A 22,466-nucleotide genomic window follows, 5' to 3' on the forward strand; every position below is an offset into this window, starting at 1 on the left:
GTTCTCAACCTTACCTTTTTCAAGCTTCTCCCCCGCTCGCTAACTAGAATACATCTCTATTTAGATCCATCTACATTTGTTATGTGCATGCGGTGTTGAGGGCTGGAGTCAGGGGCCCTTGGATTTTAAAGCTAGAGATTGGGGCGATGTGCAGGTCATTCGGGGTTGGGGTTGCATTGATGGCTGGGTAATTGGAATGGTAGGATGGGGGAGGGTAAGGGGGGTTAGAGGGAGGAAGAGACTCGATGAGTACCAGGACTTGGGTATTGGCGAGCGAGTAAGCAGTGTTCAAGGTGCGGATAGGAGCCCCAACCTTGCTCTCGTTGGTGGAAGTTTGTATCCTATTGAAGTTTGGCCTAATTCTAGCAGGCAGTTTAACAGACGAAATCTACCCTAGTTATATTCTAATTTATGTGATGACAGGCTGACTTGTCTGAGATCTAAACATCGACATCGCCCGTTCTCATATCGATATCCGTACCGTCATCCGTGAAAATCTAAAGAACGTAGAGTATGTTACTACATATCGTTGAGTAATAACTAGAGTAGATTCTGCTTGTAAAACCTCTTACTGGAATATGCAGGGGGTCACGCGGATGGAAATTTCTGTTTTGAAATGCCACGTCATCTTTCGCGTTAAGTGAGGAGATACAGAACATCCCCAGAATATTCCATGGATCTGAAATAAGTCTGGGCATTAAAGAAATATCAAGCATGGGCTCAACAGAAAGCTGGGATATCTACGAAAATGATTTTGAATGTATGTATGTACCCAGCTATGTAGATACATGCCAAACGGGAGCTTCCATTAGGATTGAGAGAGCTAGGTAGGTATGCTCAGGACGAAATCCTTGCTTGACTGTACACGCATGATCTAGGCTAAATGCACTACAGAGGGGACTAGTTGGGCTGACACTGTGCCCAACGCGCCCCAATGTCGTCGGAACTCTACACTCATTTCGACATGAATAAAATCGAGGCTGAAAAGACCTATTACATATCCTAGTAATGACGGTCAAACGCCAATGTCAATTCCAAAACAGACAAGGAAACAATTCATATTATGCCGTAGAATATTTACGAGTGTGAAAGGCTTCGTGAAACATTACGGTCATATCTAGTGCCCCTACAGGCGTGCGTGAGTGCTCGCACTAGCGAAGCTGTTGCGCGGGGAAATATCGTGGGCCAGAGTATCCGTGGAATTGGACGTGTTCTATGTCGATATTGCCGTTGTGGGTTGGGCTCCAGAGCTTGAGGAGGATGAACTTTCCAGACCTATCTTGTATCAGATGACATGCTATAAGAGCTGGTAGAATGCAGGTAAAGGGCGTTTCTGAAAGAGCTGACTGAGGACGAAGGGGAAAGTGACATACACTGCAGGATGAAACCTAATGGTGATCTTGTTCTTGTTCCTCGCGATGAAGAACCGGGCAGGCACAGTTCCCAACCCATCGCTATCAGAGGCACTATCTTTCCGCTCAATACGACTTGGGGCGTGGAGACGGGTAGCACGGATCGGCTCAATATCGCGACGGTCCCTTCGCCAACGGCCGGAGAAGTTTTCCATGGAATCTAAAGCGAAAGCTCGACGTGGAGGAGGAAACCGATACAACAATTCATCATCATCGTCATCATCATCATCGCCACTGTCTGATCGCCACCGACTCTCTCGGCGAAGCCTGTCAGCCATGATGGCAGCGCTGGGAACCTCTTCCTGCTCCTCCGACTCCTCGCCGCTTTCAGTGGTGATGGTAAATGGAGGCGGGGTAGGCGCAGAAATACCGGCAGCGGTTGCGAAGGAATCATCGGCGGGATAATCGCAGTGCTCAATGAAAGGGTCTTCCTGCGTCTCTGCACTCCTGCGTTCCCCTTGGTGCCTCTCTCGCATGGCTTCATCGTAATTCCTTCGCCAACGACGACGATTCTGCAGCTCGAGGCGCTCAAGTGCTTCTTCCGCGGCTTCTTGTCGTCCTTGGCGGGAGTTCTCCCAGATGTACGGATCATCAACGGCCTCTTGTAGCGAAATTTGCTGGTCGCCGGAAGGGTTTGGAGTAGCAGACCGACGTGGCAATGGCGAGTCGTACTCGATTTTCCAATCCGAAGTCTGGCTGACAAGCTCGTCTGATGACATGGAGACGAAAATCAAGCCCTCCTGCACGCTATAGCACTAGGTTAGCAAATATCAGACACGAGACGGAAAGAGCATACGGAGCGGTGAAGCCACGGTCCGGGGTTCGGATGACGACCTTTTCGAGAGCAAAGTGCATTTCTCCCATGTGCTTCAGGAGGAGGTTGCACCGCGAGCTTTCACTGCAGTAGACGCTCTTGTCGTTCTTGAGGACGTTCTGGATCTTGTACAGACCATCCGAGTTGGATTTCTTGTATTCTCCGCCGTCGCAGCTCACCACCTCCATCTTCAAACGCCCTGGAACGACTTGGCCATGGTGGCCGTACTTGAAGCTGTCGTATCCGGGGGGGCTGTTGGCGTCATGGTCGAGCTTCCTGCGCTTTGAATGTCTCCGCGAGCCGTCCAACTCGCCCGCGGGGCTGCGCGGGCGGGTGTTGGAATTTGCAAGTGCGAAGAGATTCGAGCCGTCGCTGAGCGAGTCGAGGGGGTCGGGGGAGTCCATACCGTTGTTGGTGCGCTGGTCGCGCGCTCTCGCATGAGAGCGGCGAAGGTAGCGCTCGCTTGGGGTAGCTCGCGGACGAGCTGTGGTGGGTTGTGGCGGGGGTCTCCGGAGCAACGAATTTGCATCCCGCGACTCCCTTTCACCTAGCAGCGTTCGACGGAGAGGTCGACGTCGAGGTGGCTCGATTCGCGGTCGACGGGGGGGGATCACGCTGTCTTCTCGGTCGCTCGCCGCGTTCTCTCGGGCGGCCTGCTCTTGCTGCCGGCGGATGACGTGCTCTCGGAACTGCTCGTGATAGCCGCGCGGGGGAGGCGGAGGCGAGGTTGAGGCATGTGGAAAGTCAAAATTGCCCGACATGAAGCTGAAGGTCGAGGCGGGTGGTGATGGGGACGGGGGCGGTCTGGGCATTGCGGATGACGTCGAGGCTCATGAGTGGCGTGAGTGCTGGAGCGAAAGACGAGGAGAAGACAAAGAATAGGAATTGCGGGCGAGAAGGAGAGATGGACAAGCGAGCGTCGACGGGAGGAATGGTGAATGGTGAATGGAGTGGGAGGGTTGAAGGCTGAGGCCCCCATGGGGCATGAGCAAGAACGCCATGAAGCCACCGTGCCACCCCCGCGTGGCTCCGAGGCACGGATCTCCAACTCAAAAGTGAAAGCGAGGCTCAGCCCAGGTACCCCAGAGCTTGTTGTATTGTATCAGCCGTCCAAGCTTCAACTTCTCCCCACATCCTCTCCGATCCCGCTCCAGGAGCAATGGCCGAGTCTGCTTCGGCTCCGGGTGCCTCCAATGGCGCCGCTCCGGCTCCTGATTCTGCAGGCCAGACTGTCGCAGCTATCCCTCAGGCAGACACTATCAGTGCAGGTAGGCCTCCGTTGAACTCAGACCTCTATCCCCAGGCTGACTCGTTCTTTCAGACGAGATCGCTCTTTACGACCGTCAGATCCGCCTGTGGGGAGTCCAGGCGCAAGAGAAGTGCGTGTCTGGACACATCGTGGCTGGAGCTAACCCTCTGACAACTGCAGAATCCGCACTGCCAACATCCTCCTCGTCTCCATCAAAGCCCTCGCAAACGAGGTCGCCAAGAACCTAGTCCTCGCGGGAATAGGCTCGATAACCCTCGCAGACCATGAGGTGGTCGTCGACGATGACCTCGGCGCACAGTTCTTCGTCTCTGAGGCTGACATTGGCAAAAACGTGAGTCCTGCTCTGCTCCCCGCTACCCACGCCTTCGTCTGACAATCCCCAGCGCGCTGAAGCCGCCGCCCCACAAATTCAAAAGCTCAACCCACGCGTCAAAGTAAACGTCATCACGAGAGACATCCGAACCGAGCAGGACGTGACCTTCTACGCCGCATACGATGTCATCATAGCCACAGACCTCGACTTCCTCTCCCTTAGCAGCCTCGACTCCGGTGCTCGACTAGCGCATCGACCCTTCTACGCCGGTGCTTCGCATGGCTTCTACGGCTTCATATTCGCCGACCTTGGAACCCACGATTTCGTCGTCGAGCGCGAAAAGTCAAATAGACCAACGCGCCTTGCCCCCGAAACCGCCACACGCTCCGTCATCGGAACCACCACGAAGAAGGAGAGTGGAAAGACCATTGAGATGGTGAGGAAGCGAGAGCTCTATACCCCACTGCTACTGGTCAACACCTGCCCGCTTCCTCCCGACATGCAAAACAGCCTCCGCAAGCTCCGCAAAGTACACCCCTTGCTCACCTGCATCCGCGCCCTTTGGGACTACCAACGCAATGGCCACGGCATCCTCCCCTCCCATTCCACTACCGATCTCCAACTCTTCACTACTATCGCCACCGAAAAGCACAAAGAGCTCCAACTCCCCGCCGAGACACTCAGGTCCGAGTTTCTGCGCAGCTTTCTGCAGAACTTGGGCAGTGAGTTGGCGCCTGTGACGGCGTTTCTCGGCGGTCAGCTTGCGCAGGATGTTATTAATGTCTTGGGTCAGCGGGAGCAGCCTATTCAGAATCTCATGCTGTTCGATGGTGAGGAGAGCGTTGGGCCGATTTATTCGTTGCATCCTATCTTTCCGGATAATCCCGTTCCGGCTATGCCAACTATAGCCCCTGATGTCCCAGTTTTGGTAGTTTAAAGAGGAGAGGTGTGGTGGGACACTCGATGGGTAGGCTTGGATTCATGACGCATTTAGCATTAGATTGTGGGAGGACATCATAGGTGCTGGCTGCGATCTGGGTTCATCAAATCGTAATTTTGGAATCCCTTCTGTAGGAGTGCACAAGGTGGTTATTTGGGGCGCATGGTACCATGGCGGGCAGTCGGGAGTAGATACAGTATCGGGATACCCTTGAAATCTCCAAGCGAGGGAGATAACGAGCATCAATCCAACCCTCGATTTATCTGATCAACCAGTATATGCATCTCTCCCGCCTCCATGATATAACTCTCTTCCTTTTCTTCCTTTTCTAATTTCACCCTCACTATTACTGCCTTTTCTTCCCCTTCCCAACCTTCTTCACACCAGCCCCACCCTCGCCGACCCCTTTCCCAAAAAGCACCCAACACAACCCCAAAAAGCTAACCAACACCACGCCCACCGTCCCCACCTCTACCCACCCCGCCTTCCTCAAATCCAGCACCGGAACATCAATCCACTCCACCAACTCTCCTCCGCCTTCCCGTCTCCCCCTCCCATTTCCGTTCCCGTTCCGGCTCGCTGCAGGCGGGATGTGCATGAACCTCGTTTTCGGCCCAAAGAGCGCCTCGTAACCCAAATGAATACGATCAAATGGATTCACTGACATTTTTGTTCCTTCTTCCGCTCTGCAGGCCCAGAACAAGACGGGCCAGGGGACGGCAAGGGGAGTGTGGGTTGAATTTGAGGGGGGGAAGTAGCGGAGATGCAGAGGGATGGTGATGTTCCAGTCTCTGCCTGCCTCTTGGTCTGGGTCAGGGTCTGAAGAAGGAGTATCGAGCTCAAACAAAGCAGCAGAGCCCCATTGAGGAACAACCCAATCCGGGGCCTCGAGATCCGTGGCCCCTGATATCGAGCGTAGAGAGGTTATATGGTGGGAGGAGAGGAACAGGGAGTCGCTGAATTGGTATTTGTCAATGAAAAGCGTGCGGGGAAGGGTGAGGTGTGCGTGCAGTCTGCAAGTCGTGTCCGGGGGTTCGAGATGCTTGGTCGGAAGAGTGAGGATGAGTGTCGGATGGAGGCCCGTCGGATGTGCGAAGGAAGTTTTGTAGACCAGACTGGATGCAGAGAGCGGGTAGTGCCGGGTGGGTGTTTGGAAACGCGTTGGTTTCGGTTGAGTATCTTGGCCGAGGACGGTTAGGAAGCCGGAGAATGAAATATCTTCGGGGTCGGGGTTGGGTTCGTTGTTGAGGATTCCGATTTCAATAGTTTCTTGGCTCCCGGGGAGCGAGATAGTTTCAGTCCAGTGATTCTCCTCATTGGGTGCGCGGGCCCAGAATGCGTTGATGATAAGGGTGTGTGAGATGGCGTCATAATCGATATCAACGTAGGATGCTGAAAGAAGAGTCGATGCAGAAATTTTACAGGAATTAGGTGATAGCGGACAGATTTTCGATTGAAAATAGGATACAAGAGATGCTAGATCTGGAATGCGGGTGTAGAATTGTGTAGATGAGGACATGGAAAAGCGCTCTGAAAGGATTGGCAGCTTTATAAACGTTTCCTTCGGGTCCTCACATACAAAGCCATTCCCAAATACCTCTTTTAGCAGAGGGCAAAGGAGGCTATCTGGGTGGTCTTTTTGAGGCGTGTAAAACACATGTAGTCCAGGAGATACACGTGATGTGAACGGTGGGATGGCGTCGTAGGGACTTTCTGATGCCCATCTTATGTGGAGTTCATGCCATTGGTTGAAGGCTTTTCGGAGCTATTGTTATTTAATTATCATGTCTTACAGTCACCGATATCAATTACTCACCTCGTCAGGTAGCTCCTCCAATCCCAAAGTAATGCGGTGTTCTTTTGCTGCGTTGACTTTTCTGAGAGCTATGGAACTGGGCTTCACAGCCAACTGCTCTGGGGTAAATTCATCCGGGTTCCGAACGAGGTAGGTTATTCGCTGCTTCATACTTGAGATTGGGATGGTTGCTTTGAAGGCTCGAAGTTCTGCGGTTGGGTTACAAGTTCGGCTCTAACTTGATTCGAGCTAGCGCCTTGGCTGGCTAAAATTCCTTCATGACGAACGCCAAGCCGCTTGCTTTCACCAATGGTGTGATAGCGGGCGACAACAGCTGAGTGCCTAGGACACGACCTCGCAGTCACCACCGTGTCCTTTGCCCAGTCCTCGCCACTTATGGGCCTATAAGTGCACCATCTAACTTCATTCAACTATTTCCTATTCACTCTCCACCATGCATTATCTCACGTTCCTCTACCCAGTCCTGCTGGCCTCCTCCGCCTTCTTCAGTGGCGGAGAAGCTCTCCGATCAGGACAGAAAATTAAGCTTTCAAACGTGCAGAGCCTCACGTTACGGAAGGGCCTAGAGACATCCCATCGGCGCGTCCCTGCACTTCCCCAGTTGAAATGCATTGGCGGGTCCGCGAAAGGCCTCTACGAAGTCGATGTAATGCGCTGCAAGAACTCGGGATATGACTACAACGAAGAGGATATCCAGTGGACATGCACCGCCTCTCTTCCCGAGGAATTCAAACTCGGCTCTACCGATGTGATTTGTGAAGGATACGATTCCCCCAACGATCCGTATATTCTGAAAGGTAGCTGTGGTGTGGAGTACAGATTGGTGCTCACGAGCAAGGGAGAAGAGAAGTACGGGAAGAAACGGCCATGGCATGGAGACGATGGTGGACATTACTCAAACACACTAGGAGAGAAGGTTGCAGCTGCGATATTCTGGCTACTCTTCATTGGCGTGGCAGTCTGGATTGCATACTCTGCATTCTGCACCGGGACACGAGGAAACGAGGTCGTTGGAGGAGCCAACCATCGACCGGGTTGGGGCGGAGGTGGTGGTGGAGGGGGAGGATACGGAGGTCCTCAGGATCCCCCTCCCCCATACGATTGGCGACCCTCTCCCAAGCCGAGCCCGAGTTATGGCGCAACGGACGGCTGGAGACCGGGCTTCTGGTCCGGAGCATTGGGCGGCGCTGCTGCAGGTTACGCTGCCGGACGGTCAGGAAACCGGGATAGCCAGAATCGGGGAAGTGGCGGTGGTGGCAGCAGCTGGTGGAACAATGGCGAAGGGAACTCGAGATCTGGATCATCAGGGTCTTCTGGCTCTAATTCTTCAGCTAGGTATGAGAGCACTGGCTTTGGATCTACCTCACGTAGATAGATCATCGAGTTCAGGTCAAAGTATAGGTCAAATTTGATACCGATACCGCCTTTTGTAGCTTTTGATCGCCTGGCTGTCACAGAGTTGTTTCTACTTCTCTTCTCATCCGTCATTGCAAGAGGTCTGAGGCAAATTTCGATAAAAGCTTTACTCGTACGCTGAGTATGCACGCCTGTCGAAAAGGATCCTTCTATCACCGAAAATGATAAAGGTAGCTCTTCTCATGGAAAATTGGAAATTGAAATTGAAAATCACGCAATCAGTCAGTAAGCTAGCCATACTCGTCGCCCTTCACACAAATTTTCTCAATACTGCCCAGCATCGCCAGCCGTGCTTGCCGTTTCAGAACAAAGCGACTAACCTTCGAACCGATCAACTCCCAAACGGGACCGGGTGCCAGGGCATATCATCAGCCTTCACCTTTGTGCAAGTCAGATATCCGATACCATGGGCATCGGGATCGATCATTAATTCGTTTGCAGCCATATCCTCCACCATCGCCGCGGCATATTCCTTCAGTATCTTCAGATCCTCTGCTAAGTCTTTCCAGTCAGATTGCATGATACCTCTGCACACACCCCTAACCTCATCAATCTCCATGTACTCGGATCCACCCTTGCGCAGCTTACGGTATACGACTCCTCGCCTCAATGTCATCTGCTTTGGTGTACGCATGGAGAGCAGTTGGGTAGCCAACGCGTCACGGAACATCTGCACCAGCATCCAGGTTTCCACATGGCCGTCTTGTGGCGTTACTGGTCCTCGGCGAACTTTGATGGTGACGAGAAGGAGCTCCCGCTCTAGTTCGGTGCACTTACTGTCTAACTCTTCAGATTTCCTGGCAATGAGCTGCTGTAGTTCGGTAGGTAGTGTCTTCTTGCTTGTGGGCGAAGTCCATCCTGGATGGGCTCCAACCAGATGGATTAAACATTCCGTATATATAGAGGTATTCTCTAAAGCCATTGCCAGCTGAATCCATCGCGCCGGGTCACTCTTGATGGCCACGAAGAGCTTCTGTCGGAATTGTCCGAAGACGTTACCCAGGTATGGTTGGATGAGATGCAAACATCCCAAATCCATCGCGACCTTGACCAGCTCCTCTGACTGCATTAAAGCCGCACCAATATCTGTCGTTGAAACCGATGGGGGGATGTTGTAGAAAGTCCCGAAGATCTGGGTATACGGAGTGGTGTCGAGCGTGCAACTCGGGTTGGAACGTGGCTTAACGAGAACAACGCGGGACTCGGATCCAGAGGCTATAGAGGCACCGTTCACGAACCCACAATTGATGAGTCCACAATTAAAGCACCCACCGTTCTCCAGCTCCCGCTCCCGCTCTTCTATAGTTGACCAACATACGGCACCTCCTTCATTTCCTGCGTCTTCGGTCTTGATAGGAACATTTGATCCTCCATCTTTATTGGGATAGGAAAAGATTGGATGCTCACCTCGAGTGCGCTGGCGGACCAGCTTGAGCACTCCGCCTCCAACATCCTCAAGTGTATAGGAGTGCCAAGACTGATTTGCATCTTCGGGATCGATTTCTCGTAAACTATCGGCAAACCAAGAAGAATGGCGTTTCAGGACTGAGCTGTTGAGCCGGAAGGTCTTGAAGTTGGTGTCGTGGTCCAGAGTGATGACAACATCACCAGAACGAAAGACTGGGAATTCGTCTGCTCTAACGAAAGGCGCAAGAGACTTTGCTACATCCTCTTGATTTCTAAGAGTTCTGCCTTGCTTGAAAATGGTCTTAGATAAGTAGTATATGGCTTGCAATCAATAAAAGAACTTACCATCTCGTCAGCACTGGGAGCCCGTATTTCTGGAGACACCAAGCCTGTCATGTTCCTGTCCGAGTCCGCGATTCCACCGGTAGAATCTGCAGTTTCCATGCTATTCTCATTGGTGACAGCTTTACCATCGTCAATAGCCTTAGGATCCGATTCTAAGGTCCGATTACCCAGTAGAACTGCCGATGTCTTTGATGGTGATAGTGAAGCTAAAGTAGCATGAGACCGACACCTAGCAGAATAAAACTCGGTAGACGACTCTTCCGGGCTAGAAGCTGTAGATGTGCTTCCTGTCGGGGATGAAGTTGGCACAGGCTTTAAAGTGAAAGACTTAGATCTGATGTCGGAGTCTTCTCTGGCCTCAACTGTGACGTCCGAGTAAGCACTGCTCTGTCCCTTAGAGAAATTTTCAGCGCGAGACAGATTTGGAGAGTTAGAAGAACGGCTTCTTTCCTGCCGTTTGTGCGACTTGGGCGCTGTTCCGGAGAGACACCGTTTTGGCATGATTGCTAGATGGGTATGTAAGATCAGCGTTGGGGAAGTTAGAATTCAATGCTAACCAAAATATGAGAGTCTTCGTGTCGAAATGGAAATCTGAGCCAATGGAAATCTGAGCCAATGGAAATCTGAGCCAATGGAAATCTGAGCCCGACGAAGAGTTATTTCTATGAAATACTGGTGAAGTAGGTAGAGATTCCTCGGGAGCTTGAGGAGCTTAGGACAGGTTGACCACAATAGTGAGAGAAAAGTCGATCTTGCGGTTGAGTGAGGAGAGAAGGTTGAAGTGGTAGTTCAGAGTGGAGTGTAGAAGTAATAGAGAATTGGATAGAACTGAGGAGACTTGGGGAGACGTGAGGGGAAGTTGGAAAATCCGCCGTTGTTCTCAATTAGAAGGAAGTGGACGAGTAAGAGTTAGGGCGAGATAAAGGGAAAAGACTGTAAATGGCTATGGTGGGTCATGACTTACTAACCTTGACGGGTTTACATAATGCGAAGAGCGCTCCTACAATAGGTTGAACTCGCCCTCATAAGTGAAAGCTAAGGAAATCTTGCCTCCTCCTCTTCGAAGAAAGGAGATCCGCAAAAATACGAACAGGAGTGATCAATTACATTGCACGATCTAATTCTAGTGCTAGATGCGAAATGATTTTTTGGGCTCAGCGGCTTAGTTGTTTGCTGATCTATTGTAGCTGCCGATATTGTAAAATGTAGAAGCTTGAGCTAACTACACTTAGAATATTTTACAGAGGAACAGATCCCGTTCCATTTTCCCCGCACAATGAGGAATATAGCCTTTGAATCCTGGTGAAAAGCAACGTAATATTCTAGCTTGCTCGCATATGGAGTACCAGTTCTCGAGTCACATTCTTCGTACTCAAGGGATGGAGAGGTCGGGTGTGTCCGAGACCGAGACGTGTGATCTTGGGCTAGATGAGCGATACTAGGGATTAGTGAACGTTCGATGCCGGAGTGACCAATCTTCCTTCTTGACGCCTCCCTGAGCCTTTATTGAAATATTTGGAAACTCCGTAGACTGGATATGAGAGACTGATTGAGGCTGGTGCTAGATAATCGCGTCCTCGCCTTACCCATTCACCGTGAGGACGACCTCGCGAAAGAAAAACCCAGTGTAAATATATCAGGCCAAAAATACCCCAATCATTAATTCAAACATCTCAAGTTTTCAATTCAGTGTAATTTCCTCGATTGTATTCGTAGAGATGCCCTAAGATGTGAAGCAGAGTGTTACCATTGTGGTGACTCCGCACATACGGGTAGAGGCATGAGTCTATTTGTTTGTCCGTGGTAGCGACAAGGCTAGCAACTCTATCCACGGTTGGAACGTATGACTGAAATTTTTTGTAGATTGTTAAATCGAGACTTACGAAGTAAAGGATTAATTGGTAGTCAGATTCCTAAATGAAAACCTTGTCTATAGACCAGTCAGATCTAGAAATCTTTCGCAAAGACCGAGATTGGAGGGCTTTGATTAACGTTAAGGCCGGTCAAATGTGTCATTTGATATTCAGCAGATATTTTACCCTATACAGGCATAACGTTGTCATACTCAATCTGGAGGTGTGAGTGCCGGTGGTAGGTTTTGTATCGCAAAAGGTAGGTAGGGGCTAAGGATAAGCGGTCTAAGTGGTGAGAGTCAAACTAGGTGAATGGAGCGAGAGGTTCGGCTTGAGGAGCTCGAGAACGCTACGAGGTGACTTCATAGTGTGCATAGAGGAGCCAGTCCTAATAGGTGACTAGTGCGTTGTATTGGTGCAGCATCACGTGTGGCATATTGCTGGCTCAGTATGCGGCAACACGTTTAGTCTAAGACATGTGGACTTTTCGAATGGACGAAGAGACACTAGCAGGATTTGGCTGGCAGGGATGTCGCTGTCTTGCAGGATGGACATTAGCCACAACCTTTCATATATTACCCCATGTCGCTTAAGAGACTATCGGTGAGGGATCAGGTCGCCTTGGTCCCCGCGATTGTAGTGAAGCCCCCAAGCCTCTGAAGTGTATTGAGCAACGTTTCGAAATCGATTTGTCCATACGACAGTTCCAAAGCTGAAAATGTGTTACCCTCGAGACTTTACCGAAGACCCAGGTTTGCCGCACGATTTTGGGAGCGAAAATTTCGGAACCTCGACAGGGAGATGTCGAATGGATACGGTCCAACATCGAGCAATCGGGTGGCCTTGAGATTTTGGGAAATGGGGCTGCCCGCTAGTTGACTCAAGAACTATTGTAGGCTATGGAGGATGGATGGGGTTTAGCGTGTTTACTTTTGATTTTAATAGGGGAGAGCCACCATGGGAGATCGCGAAATGAGAAGGGCGGTGTAGGATTGTACATGAAAATTTAGGTTCCCCCCTTACTACTCGTGGTCTAGATGGAGAGGTTTTGCTTCAAGCAGTAGTTAAGCATGCTCTAGTGATATATTTCCCCATAACAAAATCCCTCTAGTGAATTGACGGAGGATTCCTCAGACGGCGGAAGTTTAATCGGGAAGCAGAACAAGCGTTCAAGCAAAGAGAACCAGCTGATTGACATGGCCACTGGCAGCTCAAGCACGAATCCCCAGCGAGGGTACCTGATCGTGAATTTCGAATCGACGGAAAAAGCCGTGGCTGTGCTACATGAGGCAAATGCCATGCGGCCTGGTACTGAGCAGAGCTCGGCGGGGAGATAGATGGCCACGGCGGCCAAAGCGCGGACATCAATCCCCTTCACATGGCGACGATGGACAGTGAATGTCTGAGAGCCGATCGGACGCACTGTTCCCGTAAGCGAAGATGGCCATGGTGACATGAAGATGATGTCGTGTGGGGGCTATTGATATCGATAGCGAAGCGAACCACAGCATCGGGTCTTCCTGTGGGTGGTTCGGGAAGGCGTTCCACAGCACACGCCCAAGCGCCCCTGCCCTAGCCCCTGCCTATGCGGGCTGGCCTCTTTCAGGGTTAGCGCCTTCCTGCACAGTCTCTTATGTTCTGGCCATATGGGGCACTGTGCTTCCATTACCTGCCAGGGGCTCTTGCCTCACTGAAGAATCAGCCCACTTTCTATTCTCCCCCGCCGCTGCTCCCGTCGACTTATCAGAAAGCTTAGTTTCCCGTTTCCTGGACAGACGCCTTGTGCTTCGGCCCGTCAGAATGGCCTCGCTGGGCCGCACTCAACCTCCACAGCAAGCACACACACCCACATGCCCATCTCCTCTACTCTCCCTTAACACAACCCCTAGTGACGGCCAACCATCTTCTTCCCAGCTGTCGCAGCTGTTGCAGCCGCTGCATTCGTTACAGTCAGCTAAATACGGCGTCAAGCTGGAGGACAGCTTTGCACATGATATATTCTGTCGCACACTCGTTCCTTCCCTCTGGCTCGATTCGTCTCTTGTTGTTTGCCAAGTATCAGACAGCTTCCTAGAAGTCTCTGGCGGTTGCCGGCGCGAGCAGGTTGTCGGTCTGCATACCGATGATCTCTTTGGCCAAAGGGTGATTATTCCTTCACTCGGCTCGGCTCGCGAGGCTATTCGGTCCGCCCAGGAACTCAAGAAACCATACGAGGTCGAGGACGTCCAGCCCGACGGAAAGACTATCTGGACCATCCGGGCAGTGCCCATCTACCGCCATGATCAGTTGCGCTACGTTCAAATGGAACTCAAGGACACCACCGCAGAGCATCAGAGGTATCTAGATCTCGAAGAGCGCGTCTCGATTAATGAGACATTCCGCATCCTGGTTGAAACTGTCAAGGACTATGCCATATTCATGCTTGATCCTCACGGCAACGTCGCCACCTGGAATCAAGGAGCTCAGACGTTTAAAGGCTACGCGAAAGAGGAAATTGTTGGAAAGCACTTTTCTAGCTTTTATAGCCAAGAAGACTGCGATAACGGCAAGCCCGCAATGGAGCTAGAGACAGCTCTGCGCGATGGCCGGGTGGAAGATGAAGGTTGGCGCTACCGCAAAGATGGTACCAGGTTCTGGTATTTTCGCCCTGAGCCCTTCTCCTGACCTGTATTGACTTTATAGGGCAAACGTTGTCATCACCCCCGTGTATCGGGAGGGGACCCTCATTGGGTTCGGCAAGGTCACTCGCGATCTGACAGAGCGAAGGGCAGCTGAAGCCCGCCTCATCACTGCGTATGAGGAAGCTTCTAAATTAAAGTCTGAATTTCTGGCTAACATGAGTCATGAAATTCGTACTCCTATGCACGGTAAAATCCAAGCCCCACGACGTCTACCACAGACATTCATGATTCCTAGGCATGTTATCAGCTCTGACCCTGCTCTTGGACACCTCTCTGGACCCTAATCAACTCGACCTAGCACGAATCATTGAAGAGTCTGGTAGTGTATTGCTTCAGGTTATTAATGACATCCTCGACTATTCGAAACTAGCTAGCGGATGTTTTTCAATCAGTTCTGACATCATCAGCGTATCTGATATTATCCAATCGGTGTTCCGAAGTTACCAGAAGAGCGAGCCTCCGACAATTAGGCTTGAGATTAAACTTGATCCCAAACTTCCTAAAGCAGCGGAAGGTGACAGTCTTCGATATCGCCAGATCGTGCAAAATTTGATGTCAAACGCTACGAAATTCACCGACGAAGGATATGTTCGCGTAAATGCAAATTTGCAAGAAGAAAATGAAGATTCTTATCTAATACTCACAGAGGTCATCGACACTGGGATCGGCGTGCTAGATGGATCCCTCGGTTCTCTCTTCATACCGTTTACACAATTCGACAACTCAGCGACAAAACGATACAAAGGAACTGGCTTGGGACTATCGATTTGCAAAGGCTTTGCGGAGCTTATGGGTGGAAATATCGGCTTCCGCCCAAATGCTGACCATCGGGGAAGCATCTTTTGGTTTACCGCGAGATTAAAAAAAGTCAAACTCAAGCATATCAGTGTCTCGCAAGGCAATTACGAAGTCACGGCTATCAACTCATCGAACTCTCCATTAGAGGACATGAAACTAGCAGCCGTTAAGAGAAGAGTCCTACTAGCAGAAGACAATCAGATCAACCAAAAGGTCATGCTCAAAATGCTAGCCGGCCTGGGATTTGATAACATCGATCTCGCCGCTGATGGAAGAGAAGCTGTTAACATGGCGGCAAAGCTTCCGCCCCCTTATGATGTTATCCTGATGGATATCAATATGCCAATTCTTGATGGAGTTGGCGCTACCAGGGAGATCCGAAACGCTGGCGTCTGGACTCCAATCGTTGCAATGACTGCCAATGCACTCAAAGGCCAGGCCGAATTGTATATCGCAAAGGGAATGAATGACTACATCTCAAAGCCCGTGGATCGAAATCTCCTGGTCAAGGCCTTATTGAATTGTTTGAAGCATCATGGACCAGATCAATGGCCGGCGCCTCTTGCGCTTTCCTTGAGCGGAATTGATCTAACAGAGCCATCCACTGCTCTCAACCCCACCGAGTAGACATTAATGACGGCACAAAACGTGCGACCTGTAGTAGGCTCTACCGAGGGTTAATATCTCATTTTAGAGTCTTGAAGCCACAGCCGACCGAATTAACGTGCCACTCTGTAATCCTTCCCTCTGGTATTTAGTGATCACGATTTCTCAGAAAGAGGCTTCTAGTTTAAGCATCATTCTTGCGTAAATTTGGAGAGCGGGCGTTTTGGCAAGGACATTTTGGAAAGGGATGATACCAGGATACACAAATACCCCCGGTCGTGTTTAGTTCGACTCTTTTATTAGACGTAGAGTTTAACATATTGAATCGTTAGAAAGGAAGGGTGGTTACTATCACTTAGCTGGACTCTAGGCCTTTAAATCCAAAGATGCTAATTGCTGTTTGAGGCAGTTTTTGGTTTGTTCGGGTTAGTCTTGGCCAAGGGTGGATGAATTATATGTTGTTGCTTTCCCTGCCCCCAATTCGCCTGTCATGAATTGGTATCTTCTGTAATGGTTTGCTTAACTACTGAGGGGACGACAGACCCAGATTCTGGTTGCTTGCAAGAAAAGCCACGGCTAAGCGATGGGTGTGAACCTCTTCAGGCCATCTCCGCTCGAAAAGCTTATTTCTATTTCTCTCTCTCCTTCTATCCACTGATTTCCGACTCCACAACAGCCCCCTTGGCCTACTTCGCAATGGTAATACTAGAATCTCTAGCTGGAGTAGATCCTCCTCGCCGCCACAAGCTTCAATGGAGGGCTAGACATCGACCTCTCGCAGCCAGATAGAATTCCGTACCAACAAAAAGGCAGGCGGCTCGTTCAAGTCTGCGCACGTGCATACTCAGACGATGAAGGCTTTACATTGTTGTCGGTATTCGAGATCATAAAGGGTTGACAAGAGAAACATTAAGAACTATCAAGCATGATCGAGATGCTTTCTCGGCAATAGTAGCCACTCACCGGCGGCTTCGCCCTTGGTATACTAGAATCCTCTCTCTGAAGACACTGTCCGGGTGCTGGGCATATAATGGCATCGGCAAACCAGAAAAGTGGTGCAGCGACTCGATATCTCCGAAGTTAATATATGAAAAGCAAGTTGTCTAACTCTCGAACAGGCATTTGTACACAATTATCAGGAGCAATCAGCAGAGCCATTAACGGGATCCGTATGCCTTAAGAGAGAATTGCAAATCTAGAGCATGTAGGTGAGGATGACGACATTTCACGTATGATGAACTTGTTTCCCTTCACTGGCCTTCCCCGTTGTTTTAACGAATGTCTTTGGATATCCGGCGAAAAGTATGCGAGTGCTGATAAGCTTACAAAGCTTACACTTCAAAATCTTCAATATCACGACATCGAGACTCTCTTGGTGACCTCTCAGCACAATTCTGCGGAGCTGAACTCAAAATGTACGTACTGTATGGCCATTTCTATAAATTCCCCTTGTATGCTTTTCTCGTTAGTCTTCGTTTTCTTGCCACTTGGTTGCAAGGCGACGCACGCAGAGAGTATCGAAATCACAATGAAGTTCTTCCGCATAAATCATGCCCGGAATGTCCTACCTATTGTTCCTGCCGTTTCAGGAGTTGCCTTCTGGCGTACAGTCTCGAAATATTTCTCTAAGATCTCACCGGTGTGGAACCTCGTTAACTACAAGCGCTTGTTAGAGAAGCTCTCAACTCGCCGTCAATTCATGGAAGTGGTATTCAATGAAGACCTTGAGGGGCATTCTCGTGGTGAGATCTTCTCACATTATTAGCCTCATAAATACACCCTACATAGTTGCAGTATTACCGAAAGCCATCGCTAGTATAACTCCCATCCATGACCATCTATTCGTTCTACAGCGGAACAAGGCCGATAAGAATCAAGCATTCGCCAGCCTGAAGTTGCAGAGATGCTGAAAGTGTCTCTGGATTCTGTAATATTAATCTGCGGACGGTCATGTATGAACAAATTGACGGGAACAAGCTGTTCTCAAAGCGGTACTCGCAGGAGAAGATCGCAGACTTGATTAAAAGGAGCATTCATTTAATACCTAGTAACAATTCTCGACAGAGCCTGACGGGAATGGATCGTAGCAGTTGATCAAACTAGAGCAACTTGTGACGGGCCCTCTGGGGAGGGGTGTTTCTGTGACCTGGATGAGGACGAAGCTCAATATGTAATAGCTTTCAAAACCTCACCTCTTTCAATACTGATCTGCATTCCTGTCTCACAAAGAACCCTTCCTTTCCATCTCTTGACTTTGCGCCTACTTACTCGTCGTACTACTCATCTTTATACCCCCATCAATCTCCACAACAGCGCCATTCATATACCTACTTGCTTCCCCGAACAAAAAAGCCACCACATCCGCTACCTCTTCCGGAGTTCCCAACCGCCCCAATGCATTCCCATTCTTCATCCTCTCCACCGCCTCCCCACCCTTGACAATTCCCGCATTTGTCGGCGTATCAATATACCCCGGTGCCACAATATTCGTCCTAATCCCCTTAGGCCCCAACTCCAGCGCCATACATTTCGAAAAACCAATTACCGCGAATTTGGTGGCACAATAAATCGCCTGTTGCGCCGACCCACGGATTCCAGAGATAGACGACACATTCACAAAACTTGCACCATCTTTCAAATATGGAATACACGCTTTCGTGACATTATACACGCCCTTTAAATTCGTATTAACGAGTTTATCCCAGTACTCCTCTGTCGTATCCTCCAGCGGATAAGATGTAGGATTGACGCCGGCGCAATTGAACACATGGTCGATTTTGCCGAATTTGTCAATAGTCGAGGATACGAATTTAGAGACTTCTTGCGAGGAGGAGACGTCGACGTCGTCGAGGTGTTTGGGCACTGAAGGACAGGATTTCGAGACGTTTGAGAGGCTGTCGTAGTTTATGTCGCAGAGGGCGAGGGAGGCACCCAGCGAGGCCATTTTGATTGTTGTTGCGCGGCTGGAGAGCCAGAGAGTGTTAGGCTATAAAGGTGTGCAAGTTTGGGGGAGAGGATTACCGCACCCAATTCCGCTGCCAGCGCCGGTTATGAGGACGACTTTGTCTTGGAATTCGAGGGCCATTTGGATGGGATTGATCTTGATATGTGGAATTAAGGGAATTAGGGCTTTTGTAAGGCAATTGAGTTTGTGAAAAATGTTTGCACGTAAAGGGCTTGAAAGGTATAGTTGTACGAAGTGGAGAAGTGGGGTTGAAGTGGGATGTTTCCACGCGAGTCGTGCTATGGTTATTTATCATGATAGCCTGAATCAGTATGCAGCACAGTCGAAGCACGTTGAGTTGAATTTTCTCGACAGCTTTGGAACTTTAGAAGTGAGTATTGGTCTATTATATACATAAGTATTACAAAACTGATGGTTTGTTTATCGGTCGCCATGTCATCGTCTGCCTTCTCATCTGTCAAACAGAAACACCATGCAATACCTCAGCCAGTCCAAGGCACTTATCCAGCTGGTAGAAGCTTCCTGATCTTGGCCACCAAGTCATCCACCTTGAAAGGTTTACTTATGATTGCATCCATCCCAGCATCCATCATTGACTTCATCTGTCCCTCCCGTACGTTCGCTGACACTCCGAGTATCAGACTTCTTCCCGCATTGGCCTTTTCCTGGAGCTCTCGAATCTCAATGGTAGCTGTATTACCGTCTTTAATTGGCATCTCTTGGTCCATAAGTATGCAGTCAAAGTAATTGTGAGCCGTTTCTTTGTCCGAGACAGCCTTCCCTCTCGTTTCAACGGCATTGATGGCTTCCTGTCCGTTGTTCGCAACGAAAACCTCGAATCCGCGGAATTGCAGTTGACGCCGCAAGACTTTTTGATTTATGAGGTTGTCCTCGACAAGGAGAAGAACAGGGTGGCTATCGGATGAGTGATTGTTCTGAATCCTTCCAATGATTTCTGCGCCCCGTGCTTGTCGCTTTGTTTCTCCCTCCTCGAGATCTGGAAGCTTGTTCTCGATCGCGCTTGTAGTTGACGAACCTTTCGTTTTGATATTCTCCGCGATAGGCTGGTTCTCGCGATATCGCTCAGCTTCGCTTGCTTGTGGATGGGCTTCTCCCCGATATTCTGTCGGTGGGTCTTTCAGAGAATTATCTACTTCATCTGTGTCAATACCACGGTGGCTTGACAGAGTTGCCATGTTCCTGAGCTTCGGTCGTTCATTCGGACTCTCCTTGATCCCCACCAAAACAGAATTTGAGCGACTATAAGACGGTCTTGGTGATTGCATGGGCATGTTTGAGGCTTCCGAGCTGGTCCTGCTGCCGAATGGTGGCCTTCCACTTTCTCTTGTTCCATTGGAGCGGCGGACCTTGAAGAAGAAACCAAATGTAGAGCCTTCACCCTCTTTGGAGCTCACTCCGATGTCTCCACCATGTAATTGACATACTAATAGACCACTGTCAGTCACTTTATGTAGTTAAACAGAACTGATACTCACATTTGCGCGATATGAATAGACCTAGTCCAGATCCACCATATTTCTCCTGAGTCTTGGGCGTAGCTTGTCTGGAATTGAGAATATTAGCCTGTATCTAAAGATCACCCTGGCGGTTGGTGTATACCTAAACCGTTCGAACAGTTTCGCCTGACCCTCGGCACTTATGCCAATGCCCGTGTCTTTCACAGCTATCATGAGATAAAACGTCGGTCCATATCCCCATTCAGCTGTCATTGTTGAGTCTATACGAAAGACATTCTCATCTTCGCTGAAGAATATAACATTGGGGGGGTAAGATGATGGTCGCTCTATCGATGCTCCCATGGAAACTGTGATGTTCCGCTCACCGTCCTTCTTTGCCGTGAACTTTATTGCATTTGTGATCAAATTTACGAGAACTAGGTGATGTTAACAAAAAATCAAAAATCAAGTAAGGATATGAATCTACCTTGCTGCATTCTGTTCAGGTCGGCAACGACATGGTCGACTTTATACCCATCATAGGACACGTCCATGGCATAATGAAACTTGATATTCTTTGCCTTGAATTCGGAATGGAACACCTTGAGCGCCTTGGAGAAATCCCACTTAGGACGAATTTCTAAGGAAGAGTTAGACTGCTGCCTGTAAAGCTGGAAATTACAGTTGGAGGATAAGGAACTTGCCTCTTGGCACCAGAGTGAGCATCATAGAGTCAAGCTTCGAGAAAGATAGTATGTCATCAACTAGAACATTTTGGTGTGAGACACAGAGAAGTATCGTATCCGCAGCGTCCAGAATATCCGCGACTTTGTCGGAGACATCGTCACGATTGGCCCTAATATCTCTTGCTATATCTTTAACCTCTTCAGCTAGATGTAATACGGCACTAAGGGGATTTCGAATTTCGTGGGACACCATGTCGATGAAGCGTTCCTGCTGTTCTTTTCGTTCTTGGGCTTCGATAGCAGTCCTCTCCTGGGTAATTTGAGCACGTTTGATTTCCGTAATGTCCACCACTGCGCAGATAAAGCCGGCTTCGGGATCCTCATTCAATGGTTTTAGCAGGAAGAGCCTCCACTCCTCATCATCAATCGAAGAGTTGCCAGTACATCTAAACTCGACCCTCAATTCTTGGCGGGAGGAAAAAGCTCTACGATACGCATCCATGACCCACTCATAATCTCTTGGGTCAATGCTTTCTGGCCAAGCGCGGAACTCTTTCGAAGATCGATTCGTCGTGAGCTTAAAGAAACCATCGTTCACGAAGACAGCCTCGGCGCCGCTGTCGAGAATTGCCAGCCCGTTTGGCACTAGCTCTGCAAACAATGAAAACAGCTTTGTCTGTTTGGAATCGGCTTGTGGTTCCCCATGTGTCTGCTGGGCGCCCTCTTGCTTCGTTTGCCGCGCAGGATGCTCACGATGCATCTTATCTAACCCAGCCATTGGCAGATATCTCTCCACAGTTGGCGAGTGCAATATCTGTGCATATGCTCCCTGGCGGACGCCATTGTCATCTAGTATTGTGCTCAACAGAATTACTGAGTCCGCCCCACACTCTGGGGTGTCCCTGAGGAAGAACTTGCACGCTGGAAGAGCATTAGATTAATCTGGAGAAGATTAGGATAGAGCAAGTAAGCTTACCTACCTTGACCGTGCGGCCACGGACTGCAGCATTGAGGGCACTGAGGGCCTCTCCAGAGTAGCTATCGTGCGCTCGCGCTCCTTGGCCACCAAAGTTTCGGGTGACTTTGCCCCAAGCTAGATTATGTATGATTGCGAGATCATTCCCCCAGAATATGGCGGTGCAGTGAGGGATGGGGAGGATACATGAAAACACGAGACTTCTGAGGGCTAATGGCCATGAGTCCCGCGGTCCAAGTGGTGTTTGGGACCAATCAGTACGCTCAAGGTACTCTAGATTGAGGTCAAAGATAGGTAGACCAGCGGCCGTGAGTTTGTCGAGATTCTCCATGGCTCTGTGAAAGAGCGCTGGTCGCACATTGCTTGCTGAAGAAGTTGTTGAAAGCTACTATTTTGGCGAGTATGGGAGAAAGACTGACGTCATATGCCATAGACGTTGACAACTCATCCCTGCTCCCTCCCTGCATGAGCCGCTACGAGTACATATCTAGGCCATGGCCCTGGCCGCTTGGCCCTCGAGGATGGTCGTCGCACGCCACTTAAAGGCACCATTTGGCGCTCGGATGGCAATATCACGAGGCCCTGGAAGGCCGTTTTCTTAGGCTGCACCCTTTCGGAGGATCTCCGTTACCCTTGTCGCGGGCGTGAATGGGTCCCGGACGTAACCGGCGATATCTATGGATTGGTGGGGCTTGCTCCGACCACTAGTCT

General features: G+C 50.0%; 9 protein-coding genes across 9 annotated transcripts; 4 read left to right on the forward strand and 5 right to left on the reverse strand.

Annotated features, from left to right (window-relative positions):
* Positions 1 to 757: 757 nt before the first annotated feature.
* On the reverse strand, positions 758 to 3,303 carry BDR25DRAFT_255746 (uncharacterized protein). Its single transcript, XM_033686373.1, has 3 exons — positions 2,209 to 3,303; positions 1,374 to 2,159; positions 758 to 1,275 (listed from the first exon to the last, which is right to left on the reverse strand). Exons 1-3 carry the CDS (start codon positions 3,036 to 3,038, stop codon positions 1,152 to 1,154), a joined length of 1,740 nt encoding a protein of 579 aa, XP_033550953.1. The 5' UTR covers positions 3,039 to 3,303; the 3' UTR covers positions 758 to 1,151.
* BDR25DRAFT_255749 (uncharacterized protein) lies at positions 3,304 to 4,987 on the forward strand. Its single transcript, XM_033686374.1, has 4 exons — positions 3,304 to 3,494; positions 3,548 to 3,605; positions 3,656 to 3,827; positions 3,880 to 4,987. The coding sequence occupies exons 1-4, from the start codon at positions 3,386 to 3,388 to the stop codon at positions 4,744 to 4,746; spliced, it is 1,206 nt and encodes a 401-aa protein (XP_033550954.1). The 5' UTR covers positions 3,304 to 3,385; the 3' UTR covers positions 4,747 to 4,987.
* Positions 4,988 to 5,095: 108 nt separating this feature from the next.
* Positions 5,096 to 6,720, reverse strand: BDR25DRAFT_280854 (PIG-X-domain-containing protein; the record flags this gene model as incomplete). The annotated part of the gene is made up of 2 exons (XM_033687847.1): positions 6,566 to 6,720; positions 5,096 to 6,514 (listed from the first exon to the last, which is right to left on the reverse strand). The coding sequence occupies exons 1-2, from the start codon at positions 6,713 to 6,715 to the stop codon at positions 5,096 to 5,098; spliced, it is 1,569 nt and encodes a 522-aa protein (XP_033550955.1). The 5' UTR covers positions 6,716 to 6,720.
* Positions 6,721 to 6,892: 172 nt separating this feature from the next.
* Positions 6,893 to 8,157, forward strand: BDR25DRAFT_301597 (DUF1183-domain-containing protein). The gene has a single exon (XM_033689617.1). The coding sequence runs from the start codon at positions 6,999 to 7,001 to the stop codon at positions 7,938 to 7,940; it is 942 nt and encodes a 313-aa protein (XP_033550956.1). The 5' UTR covers positions 6,893 to 6,998; the 3' UTR covers positions 7,941 to 8,157.
* A 155-nt stretch (positions 8,158 to 8,312) lies between these two features.
* On the reverse strand, positions 8,313 to 9,482 carry BDR25DRAFT_385577 (uncharacterized protein; the record flags this gene model as incomplete). Its single annotated transcript, XM_033697947.1, has 2 exons — positions 8,313 to 9,182; positions 9,300 to 9,482. Coding segments are annotated over 2 exons (1,053 nt in total), but the record flags the coding sequence as incomplete, so codon positions are not given.
* A 3,904-nt stretch (positions 9,483 to 13,386) lies between these two features.
* On the forward strand, positions 13,387 to 16,070 carry BDR25DRAFT_280859 (sensor histidine kinase-like protein/response regulator Fos-1; the record flags this gene model as incomplete). The annotated part of the gene is made up of 3 exons (XM_033687848.1): positions 13,387 to 14,222; positions 14,269 to 14,453; positions 14,503 to 16,070. 3 exons carry the CDS (start codon positions 13,387 to 13,389, stop codon positions 15,690 to 15,692), a joined length of 2,211 nt encoding a protein of 736 aa, XP_033550958.1. The 3' UTR covers positions 15,693 to 16,070.
* An 835-nt stretch (positions 16,071 to 16,905) lies between these two features.
* Positions 16,906 to 17,581, forward strand: BDR25DRAFT_311512 (uncharacterized protein; the record flags this gene model as incomplete). The annotated part of the gene is made up of 3 exons (XM_033691242.1): positions 16,906 to 17,086; positions 17,141 to 17,413; positions 17,460 to 17,581. The coding sequence occupies 3 exons, from the start codon at positions 16,906 to 16,908 to the stop codon at positions 17,579 to 17,581; spliced, it is 576 nt and encodes a 191-aa protein (XP_033550959.1).
* A 310-nt stretch (positions 17,582 to 17,891) lies between these two features.
* Positions 17,892 to 18,833, reverse strand: BDR25DRAFT_255758 (3-oxoacyl-reductase). Its single transcript, XM_033686375.1, has 2 exons — positions 18,698 to 18,833; positions 17,892 to 18,634 (listed from the first exon to the last, which is right to left on the reverse strand). The coding sequence occupies exons 1-2, from the start codon at positions 18,754 to 18,756 to the stop codon at positions 17,932 to 17,934; spliced, it is 762 nt and encodes a 253-aa protein (XP_033550960.1). The 5' UTR covers positions 18,757 to 18,833; the 3' UTR covers positions 17,892 to 17,931.
* A 229-nt stretch (positions 18,834 to 19,062) lies between these two features.
* Positions 19,063 to 22,239, reverse strand: BDR25DRAFT_332305 (two component histidine kinase 1). The gene is made up of 6 exons (XM_033692738.1): positions 21,756 to 22,239; positions 20,798 to 21,700; positions 20,581 to 20,733; positions 20,257 to 20,530; positions 20,133 to 20,200; positions 19,063 to 20,080 (listed from the first exon to the last, which is right to left on the reverse strand). The coding sequence occupies exons 1-6, from the start codon at positions 22,084 to 22,086 to the stop codon at positions 19,137 to 19,139; spliced, it is 2,673 nt and encodes an 890-aa protein (XP_033550961.1). The 5' UTR covers positions 22,087 to 22,239; the 3' UTR covers positions 19,063 to 19,136.
* Positions 22,240 to 22,466: the final 227 nt, after the last annotated feature.

Source organism: Lindgomyces ingoldianus, assembly GCF_010093535.1.
Source record: "Lindgomyces ingoldianus strain ATCC 200398 unplaced genomic scaffold BDR25scaffold_7, whole genome shotgun sequence".
Taxonomy (NCBI): Eukaryota; Fungi; Ascomycota; class Dothideomycetes; order Pleosporales; family Lindgomycetaceae; genus Lindgomyces; species Lindgomyces ingoldianus.

What these genes read in the sequence shown, in the direction of transcription:
- BDR25DRAFT_332305 (XM_033692738.1), bottom strand. Translation starts at nt 22,086, where the DNA reads ATGGAGAATCTCGACAAACTCACGGCCGCTGGTCTACCTATCTTTGAC. An exon ending in TGGCCGCACGGTCAAGGTAG is followed by an intron (nt 21,701 to 21,755) that starts GTAAGCTTACTT and finishes ATGCTCTTCCAG; the next exon opens with CGTGCAAGTTCTTCCTCAGG. An exon ending in AAACTGTTCGAACGGTTTAG is followed by an intron (nt 20,201 to 20,256) that starts GTATACACCAAC and finishes TCTCAATTCCAG; the next exon opens with ACAAGCTACGCCCAAGACTC.
- BDR25DRAFT_255758 (XM_033686375.1), bottom strand. Translation starts at nt 18,756, where the DNA reads ATGGCCCTCGAATTCCAAGACAAAGTCGTCCTCATAACCGGCGCTGGC. An exon ending in GGCGCTGGCAGCGGAATTGG is followed by an intron (nt 18,635 to 18,697) that starts GTGCGGTAATCC and finishes CTGGCTCTCCAG; the next exon opens with CCGCGCAACAACAATCAAAA.
- BDR25DRAFT_301597 (XM_033689617.1), top strand. Translation starts at nt 6,999, where the DNA reads ATGCATTATCTCACGTTCCTCTACCCAGTCCTGCTGGCCTCCTCCGCC.
- BDR25DRAFT_255746 (XM_033686373.1), bottom strand. Translation starts at nt 3,038, where the DNA reads ATGCCCAGACCGCCCCCGTCCCCATCACCACCCGCCTCGACCTTCAGC. An exon ending in GACCGTGGCTTCACCGCTCC is followed by an intron (nt 2,160 to 2,208) that starts GTATGCTCTTTC and finishes CTAGTGCTATAG; the next exon opens with CGTGCAGGAGGGCTTGATTT. An exon ending in ATTAGGTTTCATCCTGCAGT is followed by an intron (nt 1,276 to 1,373) that starts GTATGTCACTTT and finishes GATACAAGATAG; the next exon opens with GTCTGGAAAGTTCATCCTCC.
- BDR25DRAFT_255749 (XM_033686374.1), top strand. Translation starts at nt 3,386, where the DNA reads ATGGCCGAGTCTGCTTCGGCTCCGGGTGCCTCCAATGGCGCCGCTCCG. An exon ending in GGCAGACACTATCAGTGCAG is followed by an intron (nt 3,495 to 3,547) that starts GTAGGCCTCCGT and finishes TCGTTCTTTCAG; the next exon opens with ACGAGATCGCTCTTTACGAC. An exon ending in AGGCTGACATTGGCAAAAAC is followed by an intron (nt 3,828 to 3,879) that starts GTGAGTCCTGCT and finishes GACAATCCCCAG; the next exon opens with CGCGCTGAAGCCGCCGCCCC.